At 37.8% G+C, this 13142-nt stretch overlaps 1 protein-coding gene across 1 annotated transcript in view; it reads left to right on the top strand.

The window, feature by feature from the left end:
* Window positions 1–5784, top strand: part of LOC119574890 — a 7204-nt gene extending 1420 nt beyond the window's left edge. Inside the window, exons 2-4 of the mRNA XM_037922163.1 lie at window positions 1012–1096; window positions 5037–5129; window positions 5326–5784. Of these exons, the coding sequence (XP_037778091.1) occupies window positions 1012–1096; window positions 5037–5129; window positions 5326–5597 (450 nt within the window). The 3' untranslated portion in view covers window positions 5598–5784. The remainder of the gene's footprint in view (window positions 1–1011; window positions 1097–5036; window positions 5130–5325) is intronic.
* Window positions 5785–13142: the final 7358 nt, after the last annotated feature.

The raw sequence follows: 13142 nt of genomic DNA, 5'->3' as shown, positions 1-13142 counted from the left end.
TGATTAAATGTGCTACACAATAGAAGTATATCAGATCGGGAAGGCAGGGAGTAACAAGGGTGATTAGATTAGTTGCCCAAGGAAGAAGTGTGGAATTTTGCAAAGATGCCCTAGGGTAAGATAGGGATTAGCAAATGAGAAAGTTTCAGAAAATTAGTCAAGAGAAAATTCAGGAATGGGGCTGTTGTGACAAATGGTCGCATGTGTATCCAGGAGGAAGCGGGAGGGACAATGGGTAAAGAAGGGATGGGGTGATGCAGGGTGTTGGGAGGGAGTGGGATGAAGAGGTGTAATGGGAATATGCGGTGTAAGCATGTTATCTTTGGTCATGATTAGATATTGTTTATGTCTTCGAGAGTTTACGCAGTAGAATTGGTTAGAAAGGTCTGAGAAAAAGGTTTTCTTGTGAGGGGAAGAAGAGGGGGCAAGTGTTTGAGGGGTGGAGGGGGAGGTTGACGGAGGAGAGGATGGGCAGAGCGAAGGTCATTTTTGAAGTAGGGAATGAGAGAAAAACCTCGTCGACGTGCTTCCTGTCGTAGACAGACAGTTTGTTGGGGAGATGGAGACGGTACAAGTATTGAGTGGGGATGAGGTTGGACAGGAGTGGGTTTGCTAGTCAAGTCAGTCAAGGTTGATGATGCTATAGCTTGAGATTTGGTTGTAAATGTGACAAGGTGGCTGCAGAAGGAAACTCTGCCTACTTGTTTTTGGAGACAATGCTGGAATAGGAAAGTGTTGTCAGTGTAATGGACTGTCGGGGGGTTATGAAAAATCAATCATATGGCTAATAATGATGAAGGTGAAGATAATAATACTAGGGATAATGGTAATAACAAAAGTAATAACAATAACAATTTCAATAAAAATAACAATAAATACACCGCCAATACAACAACAAAATGATAATAATAGAGAACGGTTTTATAGACCTACTACTTGTAATAAAATCCGTTGCACATCCGTTGAACACGTGACGAGCAAATAATTCTAAGCAATACCTATGATTTCCAGAAGTTCAAGGCGACGATCCTAGTCTTAACGACGATGTGCTGCGTGGCGGCGTCGACCACCTTTGAGGAGCTCAAGGACGAGCCAGGTGAGATGTGCCGGAGTGTGCCTCTATGTATATTTGACTTTGTGTGTGTGCTGTAAGTATGTAGTTAGATTGATTGACATATGGATAGATGGATATACATATGTATGTGTGTATATATACATATATATGTATGTATATGTATATATATGTATATAGGTACGTGTATATATACATATACACACACACACACACACACGCAGACACTTGGTTGTTGGAAGGCTGTGCTTATTCACTCTCTCTCTCTCTCTCTCTCTCTCTCTGATATACGTATGTATGTATATATATATATATATATATATATATATATATATATATATAAAATTAAAAACTGGTTAATTAATCAACGATAGTTTGATCAATTCACAGATTGATAAATCATACATGCCTATACATACATATGTAAGACTGCATTTTCATTGCTGGATTCTCTGTTCGCTTCAAGGCATGACCCGTCTTTCAGAGCTCCGGTTGTCACTACAAGGGTTCAATTATTAATTTTGTATTTTTATAAGCAGAGAAAGAGAAGGGAGGGAGGGAGGAGGAGAGAGGGAAAGGGAGAGGTAGAGGGAGAAGGAGAGGTAGAGGGGGAAGGAGAGGGAGAGGGAGAGAGAGAGAGAGAGAGAGAGAGAGAGAGAGAGAGAGAGGGGGAGGGAGAGAGGGAGGGGGAGAGAGAGAGACACAGAGCGGGGGGAAAGGGATGGTGTAAGGAAAGAGAGCTAGAGACAGAGAGAAGGGGGGGGGGGGAGAGTGGAAGAGAGAGACACGCAGACAAAAGCAGAGGAATGTAAAGAAAATCCATGCAAAATGAATAGATCAGTATGTACCATATTTTTACGGTATATTTCAAAAATTGTAATATCCTGGAATATGTTCGTTTAATTAAATAAATTCTCTTCACAGATCTATTAAAAACAACTCAATGACTAAGAACTGATGAGGACGGTATCATGGCGTATTTGAAGACAACTTCATCCCAAGAACATAGAAAGAAATGCATATATGAAATGTGAAGTTTGAAGTATTGCATTTACTGAAGCATTAAATCGACCTGAGTTTGCACGATGTCGCTATCTTTGGCGACCTGTCGGAAACATCTGACCTAAATTTCTACTATTCAAGCCTTGATTTTTTTAAAAAGAAAATCATTCAATGTGACTTGGGTGTACACTCCAGATCTCTTGAATCATCTACAGAAAAAGTGATGTGATTCATGTCGTATCTTCTCAACAGGATGTGTTTTACACGTATAAAGTTGACGGAAATTTTTATATACACCCTTACAAACGCATTTCTTAATCAAATATTGAATTGAGATTAAACATTGTAACGGATGCTTAGCGATCGTAACTTTCGTGAAGTGACCAGTTGCACAATTTCCGTGAACAGTGCCATCTTATAGTTAATAAAAAATAACAGTGATAAACAACAAGTGCTAATAAAGGGGAGGGGGGGGGGCAGGAGGGTGTTGCCCCCCCTTATCTAAGGAATAAATAGAAGGTAGGAAAGGTTAGGTTTGGATTTTGGGTTCGCATGATACCTTGGTTTTGGGACTTCGATACCGTGCGTCGCTCTCAGTAATAAATACTTTTTTAGTGGCTGATGTTCGTTCTGTTACAATATGTGCGAAATATCGTTGGCCAGTCGCAGCGTTTGTTACAAACACTGAACAGTGTATTCACGGAATAGATACTACGCATGTATAGCTTGAAAACGCACCACGGGGTGTGTCTGTTGGAACGGATGAGAACTTTTCTTTACATTGAAACAGCTCCAGCAATCATTCACGTAAACGACATTCACTAATACACATTTTATTTCCTGCTGCTGCTACCACTACTACTAAGGTTGTGGTTCCAAGGCGAAGGAAGAAAAGGATGCTTGCCTCTCGTTGTCTTTAATGGCAACCATTCCATGCACACAAAGCAATACCACAAAAGCCCATCGAGGCTGAGCTACCGGCCGGTGCTTGAGCTTTCCCCGCCCGCTAGCGATCCTCTGCCCTTCAATGGTCGTACTGCCCGCCCTCTCAGTGATCGAACCACCAGCTCGCCCATAACAGCCGTTTCATTAATTAACGAGCTCTCCCTCTGCGCGACACGACTGAATATCCTGGATACAGAATATTGCATAAACAGAAAGATTAACACTTTTCTGAAGACAAAGGTGTTGCCAGTTGGTAGGTTAGTTTACCAGGACTACAGAAACTAATTTCGGCAACTGTACTACTCAGCTCCTTGTAGCGGAATTGTTGCAGCCAGAGGAAACGAAAAATGCCGAAGAGATGGTGGGAGATGCAGATCTTTTGGCGATGGCAGGAGAGGAAAGCCAAAAAGAAAACAAAATTACGTCAAGCTACCTGTCTCGGAAGAAAAGAAAAAATAGACAGTTGGAAGACTATCTGCTTAGTACCGGCGCATCAGTCTCTGAGGGCGGGAAAGGGGTTATCTTTGCTGCAGAAACTTAGCCAGGAGCTCAGTGAGTTATCACCGGATCGCAAGAGGCAGTGAGGAGGAAGAGAAGGGAGGCGCTGGGGAGGTGGTGTTGGTGAGGCGAGGAGGAGGGAGGAGAGGGCACAGTAGCGTCCCTCCTGCCTCAGAAACCACCGTTTGTCTTTCTCAGATACCTCATCCACCGGTGAACTAGTCATACTATATTTATTTTCTCTCTTGTATCTTTATTACTATGTATGGTTGCATAACTTTAATCAATTAATGTTAGTAATACATAATAATTGAAAATATGTCAGAATTAAGGATCGGACCGGTTTTGTTTCATTGATCACAGTTTTTCCCACATGTTTATGTATTCGCATTTTACGAATTCACTTCTAATGCCTTTCATTTACGTGAGCTTTTCTGCACAGTGCGTTCGCTCCGGCCCAAAACGCTCAGGGGGAACGGTCTCGCCGCGCAATGCATCTTGCATCTATCAGCTGTCCTTGGCGCAGAGACTTGAGAGAGAGATGAATACTTTCCTGGTTGAGAATGTAGTAAGGGCTCGAAACTCATGTCGACGGTTTCTATCTCGCACACATTAATAACTAAAAAGAAAGGCAAAATGAAACACGTGTTGCAGCTGAGACGGATATAATTTTGAGGTTCTAAGTTGGCAGCCATTTTACAACCAGGCCGCGAGGCGAAGCGAACGTCCTGCAGCCCTCGCCTACTGGTCGCAGCGCCTCGTGACACATTTGGACAGCTTGACCAAGGTCTATAGAAGCATTTATATAGACCTTGAGCTCGACCGCCCCTGGAGCTTTTTGGGCACCTGTAACTCATTGGATGCGAGATCTTAGTGTGTGTGTGTGTGTGTGTGTGTGTGTGTGTGTGTGTGTGTGTGTGTGATAAATATATACAGTATATATATATATATATATATATATATATATATATATATATATATATATATATGTATATTATATATATCATATATATAGTAAATATGATATATATAATATATATAATATATATATTTATATGTATATATGTCTATATATATATGTATATATATTATATATAGACATATTTGTATGCATATATATACACACACACACACACACACACACACACACACACACACACACACACACACACACACACATATATATATATATATATATATATATATATATATATATATATATATATATATATATATATATACACACATTTGTGTATATAATGTATACATTATATATATATATATATATATATATATATATATATATATATATATATATATATATATATATATATATATATATATGTGTGTGTGTGTGTGTGTGTGTGTGTGTGTGTGTGCGTATATATATATGTATATATATATATATATATATATATATATATATATATATATATATATATACATATATATACATATATGCATGAATTGCTATTTATTTTATGTTTTAGGTAACAGATGCTTTGCCCTTCCTTTGCAGAGCTGAATGCCAAATTCTTCGTCAAGTCGTATTCTACGCGCACATGGACTTTCGTGTCATCATTTACATCCACAGTATTTTACAGCTGCTACAGTAAGTCTTATATGAGTGTCCATCTGCTCGTGGTAATCTCACTACTATTAGAACTGCTGTCTAAAGAATATGTTTTATTATATTAGACATAGATCTTGGATTTGTTTGTTTGTATGATCAGAATAATGCGTGTACAACTTGGAGTATAATACTATATTGCCTTCTTTAAGACTTCACTGATTTTATTTGTCCAAAGCTTCAGCAGCTGCCGCGTTCCAAGCGTGTCAGGGAAGAAAACTCCGCCGATCTAGGAAACTCGATATTCCACTCAGGGAAGTGGATGAGGAACTCTCTAGCAGTCTCACGGAGGCGGAAGACAAACAAGATACTTCGGAGAAAGTATTTTTCACTGTATGGAGCACCAGCAGCACTACCGTCACCGTCACCACCTTCTCCACGAACAGATCTGTCACTATCTCAGTCCGTATCTTGTGCACTTATCCGGGAGTTATGTTCAACGTCTGCTAGCGCGACTCCTTGGGCTATTTAGTCATTGGCCGTCACAGGGTGATGATGAAGGCCCCAGAAAGCTCAGTTTCCCCGGAGACCTCAGTCAACCTCAGACATTCTTAGACAGTGATTCCGTTATCTAGTTGTAAGATTTGCTTGCACATAACTGACCCCTGTATGTATATAAAGACATCTATTGATACTACCTCTTTGTGTTATTAACTTTGTTTTTTAGGTTCAGAACACTGACTTGCCTTGCGAGGCTGTTAAGGTCCTTTCCCATTCACACTTTTTCTGTCATCTTTTGCGCAAATGTTCTGCAAGAGGACCACCGTCTCGGTTTATAACGATACGCTTCCTTGTAAACAAACAGAGGCATGCTTCCGAGGAGGCAGCTGCTGTGAATCTATAATCGCAAATAAAGGCCGGCGAGCGGCCTCAAATCCCCATTCAGAAAACGGAGGAAGACAAGACGAATGTTTACAAGATGGGCCCAGTAGTCATACAAGCATCCTTATATATATAATATAGTACGGCCGCAAATATGATGACGTACACTACTAAACTGTAAAAACATGAACTCCTGTTATTCTGTTTATTAAAAGAAACAATCCAGATGTCAAGACAGAAATTAAACAAGAAGAACGTTGTAATGGTTGTCTGAGACGCGTTCCGCATGCATCCTAAGAGGTGCAAGGAAACGTATAAATCGATGAAAAAAATGTTCGGTGATAGAAATTTACATTTGCACTCATTGTCATAAAAGCTCAGCCGTATCCGCACACTGCTCCATATCGCATCAATCCATTGAAGAAGCTGGCTGAATCTAGTCATACGCTTTTCAAGTCACAAGATCAATTTTTTTTACAGAACCGATAGAGCATAAAGCAGCCCGTGCGCCATCCGCAAACATTCACAAAAGAGAGAGAAGTGAATGTTCGTTCGTTCAGTGTTTTCAGATAGCAGCGATTTAGTGGACAAAAACCTTTTAGGTCACAGAGAGTCGTTCCCTCTGCCCCGGCCTGGGGCTTTCGAGGCTTTGCGCTTCTGCGGGCTCTGCCCCGTCTCTGAGCCTGCGTCTGCTCGGGAATGGCATGCCGTTTTGTTACTAGGAATATTTACCGAACTATCCTATGAAGGAGGCTCTTCCCGTTGACTTCGGTTAAGACATCGGATAAGACCGACTAAAGATTTTTTTAGTCTTGAGAGAGTGATAGATGTGTGTGTGTGTGTGTGTGTATGTGTGTGTGTGTGTGTGTGTTGTGTGTGTGGTGTGTGTTTTTGGTTGTGGGGTGTGTGTGTGTGTTTTGTGAAACGTTTGTGTGTGTGTGTTTTTGGGGTTAAACGCCAAACCGGGGTTGTTGGAAGGGCATCTAATGGGGAAAAGGGTGAACTCCCAAATTTTTCTAAAAATATGAATTGGAGAGGCCGTTTTCCTGCAGTGGAATAAATGGCTGTTGTGAAAAAAAAAGATTTTTTTCATATATATATTATATTATATTTTATAATATATATATATTATATTAATATATATAATATAATTTGGGTTGTGTGTGTGTGTGTGTGTGTGTGTGTGTGTGTGTGTGTGTATTTTTTTTCAATAAGCTTGTGCTTGCACATGTAGCAATAGTTTCCATAACAGAAAAAGTGTTCAAGGTAAAGATAATTTCTTATTTAAACTGGATTTTAAAAAGAATTTGGCATTCTGTGCAACCAAAGAAAAAAAATGGAAATTATTAGAAATGCATATTTGTACGCCACTAAAAACAGGTGGACGTATACTTGCTCCAGATCTATTACTCAGAATCATATTCAGATATGTCTTCCTGATCACGCCGGAGGACATGACTAACACGAGTACACAAAGCACCGTGTAAATTCAATATCTTCAAGACGCCGGGCTTGGCTGTGTTTCAGTCACTGTCAACTCATCTTTTCCTCGGCTGATTTGCTGCAGCTGTAGGAGGAAAAGATATCTTAAATTCGTTGTGGAGGAAAACTATGCGATTTACAAAATATTTTTCCCGTGGTTAACTAAACGATCCTTAAAAAAAAAGAATACTTTTAAATGGATCCGGAATTCAACCAATCAGTAATCGTCTACAGCTGCGTAGACTAGTTTTAGAAAAATAGTTATGTGCTGTTGTTTTTGCTTGTCAAAAACTTAAAGTTATGAAGGGAAATAAAAAACGTCTTATCCAAACCACAATTTTGAAAAAAGGGCTGAATATTCATAAAAAGTCAATAATTTAAAAAGCAGCATTATTTTTAGGGGACCCCAGTGTAAATGATATCTCCCTTTTCACACACACACACACACACAAACCACCAAACACACACACACAATATATATATTATATATTATTATATTATAATATATATATATATTATATAATATGTATATATTATATATATTTTTATATATATTATATATATAATAATAATATTGTGTGTGTTGTGTGTGGGTGTATATATGTATTATATATTATATATTATATATATAATATATATAAAATATATATATATATATATATTAAAATATAATAGGGGAGTATGATAAACCAAAAACACACACCCCAAATACAAAAATATATATACACTCACACCACACACAAACACAAACATATATATAATATATATATATATATATATATATTTATATATATTTTTAAAATATGTGTGTGTGTGTGTGTGTGTTTTGTGTGGGGTGTGTGTGTGTGTGTGTAGTGTTGGGGTGTGTGTGTGTGTGTGTGTGTGTGTTGTGGTTGGGGTGCGTTTTGGGGTGGTTTTTACTGTCGCGATGGTCCAGTGGTTTGAGCAAAGGGCTCCGACCCTCGTGGCCCGATTCAATTTCCCCCGCGGCAGCCATAAAAAGCCTGCTTCTGACTGCTGCCCCGCCCCCAGAAATCGCATATCGCTTTTAGAAGTCAAACGTAGGTTCGTGGGGTCGTCACCGCTGTGGCACAAACCGCGATTGATTGGGAAAAGGGATCCAATCAGGGACTGCCCTATACCTCTCAGTAATGATTGAGAAAGGGTTTTACTGCTGGAAGAATGGCTTTTTAAAAAAAGAATATTATATAATATATATATTATTATATATATATATAATATATATATATATTATATATTGGATGAAAGTGTAATTAAAATATATTATATGCGTGTGGGTGTTGTCTGTGTCTGTGATGTATCATAGGGTTTTATGTATATATATTATTTAAAATATATATTTTATTAAAATATATATATATATATTATATATATATATAATTTTATATATGTGTGTGAGTATATATTTGTCCTGGGTAAGACAATAAACTGCACCCCGGGGTTCCCTTGAACAAAGGATAGCACCCTATTACCCCTATACAGGGTTTCGGGGAAACTGTCGGCAGCAGGGCAGTGATATCTGGTAAAACCCTTCGGTTCTATGTTTTACCAAAAAATGTCTGGGGTATTTCAGTGTAACTGTTTTAAAAACGGCAGAGATCGTTCCTCCCATTAGTTGGGGACTCGAGTTGAGAAGGAGCCTGGGGGGTTCACTCAACTTTTTTTTTCCCTGCAACCTCTACCCAATGATTTAAAAACCATATCGCCCCGCGTGGGGGTTATCAAGGGGCGTTGTCATGGGCAACCAGGCTGACAAGTTAAATATGCATCTGGAACAAAAAAAAAAGAAAAAATTAATTTAAGAACCATTAAAAAACGGAACGTGGAACGTAGGAAAATGAAAGAATGGGTAAATTACATACTGCTGTAACGAAATGGATTACAAAATTGAAATACTAGGAATAAGTGAACCAATTGGAAAAGTAGGGAAGTTTCATAACTAAAAAAACAAGACAGTTTTTTTTTTCGGGAAAAGAAAAGGGTTATAGTCACGGATTTGCTATGATTCTCACGAAAAAAACTGCAAATGCACAAATTTGGGGGTCGCCCAAAAAGATCGATTTTAAGTCTAAACAAGCAAAACCTCATAACTTTAGTATTATACATGCTACGCCCACCAATATTGCAAGTATAAAGAAAGGAAAATTTTTATAACACTCCCCAAGAAACTTTAGACACAATCCTAACAGGAGTAAAAATAATCATGGGCCTCAGCGCCAAAGTAGGCAAAAAATCTAAAATGACACCTGGGGAAATTCGGCCTTGGAGATATAAATGAAAGAGGTAAGATTTTATTGAATTCTTAGTACAAAAAATCTAGTTATAGCCAATACTTGTTCCAACAACCCAAGACACTTGTGCACATTTTTTTTCCCCAGACAAAAGAACCGCAACCAATTGTAATTGTGCTAACCAAAAATGGAAAGTTGTAAAAAATGTCAAGACAAAAAGGGTGCCGACTGCAACAGTGACCCCCCCAACTACTAACTATCGACTTTCAAAAAAGACTCAAAAAGATGAGCGTCCGACCCACCTCTAAAGCTCGACTAAAAAACTCTTGAAAACCCAATTACAAAATTACAGTGTAAAACAAATTTGAAGTACTCAATGTGAATTGGGGAAGAAAAAAAGAACTCTTGCTGAGCGCTGTTTAAAAATTATCGCCAAAAAAAAAAAGAAAATTCCCCCCGGATATCTGAAAAACCTAAGAAAAATTTGAAACAAGAAACCCAAAAAATCAAAGGGTATCAAAAATCCATTGAAGAGGAAATTTAAAAAAAACAAAATAAAAAAATTCAAAGATTATTGCGACGAGATAAGGAAAAATTTTTAAATGAACATTGCCAGAGAATTAAAAAATGTTCTTCAATAAGCAACTAAAGAATCTACAAGGAGTACAAAAAATCCACAAAATTTGAACCTACTGGACCTATCAAAACTAAAGATGGACTTTTTTTTATGTGATGGAAAAGAGTCAAAGATAGATGGAATCAATATTTTTCCCAACCTAAAAAAAAAGAAAAAGAATAACAAAAAATTAAATTAACTCAATGACACGAAGATAAACCCACCCCACTCTAAAAACAAGTTAAAAAAAGCAAAAAAAAGAAGTAAAATAACAAGACCCGGGAATAGATGAAAAAACACAAACTAATCAAGAATGCAGGCAAAAGGGTGTTGAATACTTTTTCTACAAACTTTGACAAATTATGGATGAAAGAAGATGGCCAGAAGACGGGGAAAAAACAGTCTTTACCCCCAACCTAAAAAGGTGAGCACTCCAATGCAACAAAACAGGACAATTACATAATAAGTCACAGCAGAAAAAATTTTGTTGAAAATTATTGCTGAAAAGAATAAATTGAATTTAAGAGAGAAATTGCGCGAAAAAGCAGGTTTTCCCCCGGGAAAGGTCCCAAAACCAGATTCAAAACTAAATTGATCATGAAAAAAACAGAAACATCAAAAGACCTATACCTTGTTTCTCGATTACTTAAAAGTTTTTTGATACTGTTGATCACGTATCCTCTGGAATAACATGAACATTGATTTCCAAAACACTCATCCACTAATAAACCCTGTATGAAAACAAGGGCCGAATGGTTAGAGCGCGGACTCACCTGTCACGACGGCAATCTGAGTTCGGGGGTTCAGTCCCCCGGCGCGTTTTTCCTTGGGGCAAGGAACTTCACCTCGATTGCCTCCTAGCCCTGGGTGGCCCAAAGCCGCCCAAGTCAGTCCCGGGGTAAATAGGATGGTGACTCGATAAAAACCCGGGCGGAAGGCAATGGAAACCCCGCTCAAAATTGCAAAGAAAAAATCAGGGTACTCATGATCGTCAAGGCCGCGGTGGGAATGGTTAGAGCGCGGACTCAAACTGCACGACGGTAATCAAATTTCGGGGGGTTCGGGTCACCGACCGCCGCGTTTTCCCTTGGGCAAGGAACTTCACCTTGATTGCCTCCCTACCACGGGGTGGCCAAGCCACCCCAATTTTAATGCTGCCCCAAACCCTGGAAAAATAGAGGAAATTCCCTAAAAGCAAACCCCGGGCACTCTCCGGGGAAAGGGAACGGGGGACCCTACCACTACTCCCCCAAAGACATCCAACATAAAAACTACAATTAAGTATCATGTTTGGGCCCCGGGCGGCTCAACATAACCACGTTAAAAGAAAAGATGCCCAAAACAAGCAACGGGAAAAACCCACTTATGGGCTAACAAAAGGGGTTTTAGGTAAAAAACCGTGTGGGCAGGGTTGCTTCTGTCTCCGCCCCTTTTTAACATATATTTGAAACAATTTGAGAGGTGCTCTGGAAATTTTAAAGGGAAACTTGGATGTTGGAGATACAAAATATCAAATCGGGGTAGCCATGATATATTTTGATTGCCACAGTATACTAACTACAACTACTAGAAAAAGTTGAAAACAAGCGAAAGGCTGGCTTTTTTTCTTAATCCCAAGAAAACAAAGATCTAAAATTAAAAGATACCGGGAAATGAAAAATGATAACTGTTAAAACATGGAATATTGGGGAAAAAATTGAAAGATTCACTTCTTGGGCTGTTTTAAAATACATATATGATTCCCCGGGAGATAAAAAAAAATTTCCCCTTGCCAAAACCCCACAATTACTCTCAAAAAACTTTGGGAAAGACCGAAGCATTAAATTACGGGCAAGCTAGGTTATTGAAATCATTATTTTCCCATTGCATCATAGGGGTTTTGAGTTTGGTGCTGAAATAATAAAAAGAAAAAATCAATTTTTTTGAATTGTGGTGTTACAGACGAGTCTGGGGTATTTCTGGACGAGAAGAAAACGATGATGAATTGAGAAAAAAAAATTGTAAAGACCGGCTGTTGGGCATCTTTAACAGAAAATTTAAAATTTATTGGTCATTAATGGAATAAAATATTGGAAAAAAATTTCTGCAGGGGTGGTGAAGGAAACAGAGGAAGAGGCAAAACCCAAGACAACTGAGCGACAATATCAAAGAATTTGCGGGCTGCGTGGTACAAGTGGGAAAAAAAGCGTAGATCGATTTTGTGGTGAAAAAATGGTAGAGAGGTCCCAGCTGCTCAAACAGAGCATACCGTTATTGATGATGATATTTAAATATAAATATATTTAAAAATTTAAAATTTAAAATTTTATATATATATATAATATTTCACACATATTGTTTGCGTTTATATTCTTTTATACCTATATCTATATAACCTATATCTATGTAATCTAATGTTTCTTGTGTGGTGTGTATTGGTGTGCGTGTGTGTGTGTGGGTGTGTGGGTGTGTGTGTGTGTGTATTTTTGCATCAAAAATATAAAAATTTATACATATATAACATATGTATATGTATTTATCATACATTATATATTATTTATATTATATTATTATTATATATATAAATTTTGTGTTGTGTGGTGTGTGTGTCTGTGTGTGGTGTGTGGTGGGTTTTGTTTGGTGTTGTGTTTTGTGTGTGTTGTTGGGGGTGTTTGTTTGTGTGTGTGTTGTATATATTTATATTATATATAATATTAAAATATATTATATATATATTAAAAATATGTATATGTATATATGTATGTGGGTATTTTAAAGTATATTAATATTTATCATAATATATATAAAATATAATATTATATATTTAAATATATATTTTTATAT

The sequence above is a fragment of the Penaeus monodon genome, chromosome 7 (genome assembly GCF_015228065.2).
Source record: "Penaeus monodon isolate SGIC_2016 chromosome 7, NSTDA_Pmon_1, whole genome shotgun sequence".
NCBI classification, from domain to species: Eukaryota; Metazoa; Arthropoda; class Malacostraca; order Decapoda; family Penaeidae; genus Penaeus; species Penaeus monodon.
This window is presented reverse-complemented; position numbering and strand designations above follow the sequence as displayed.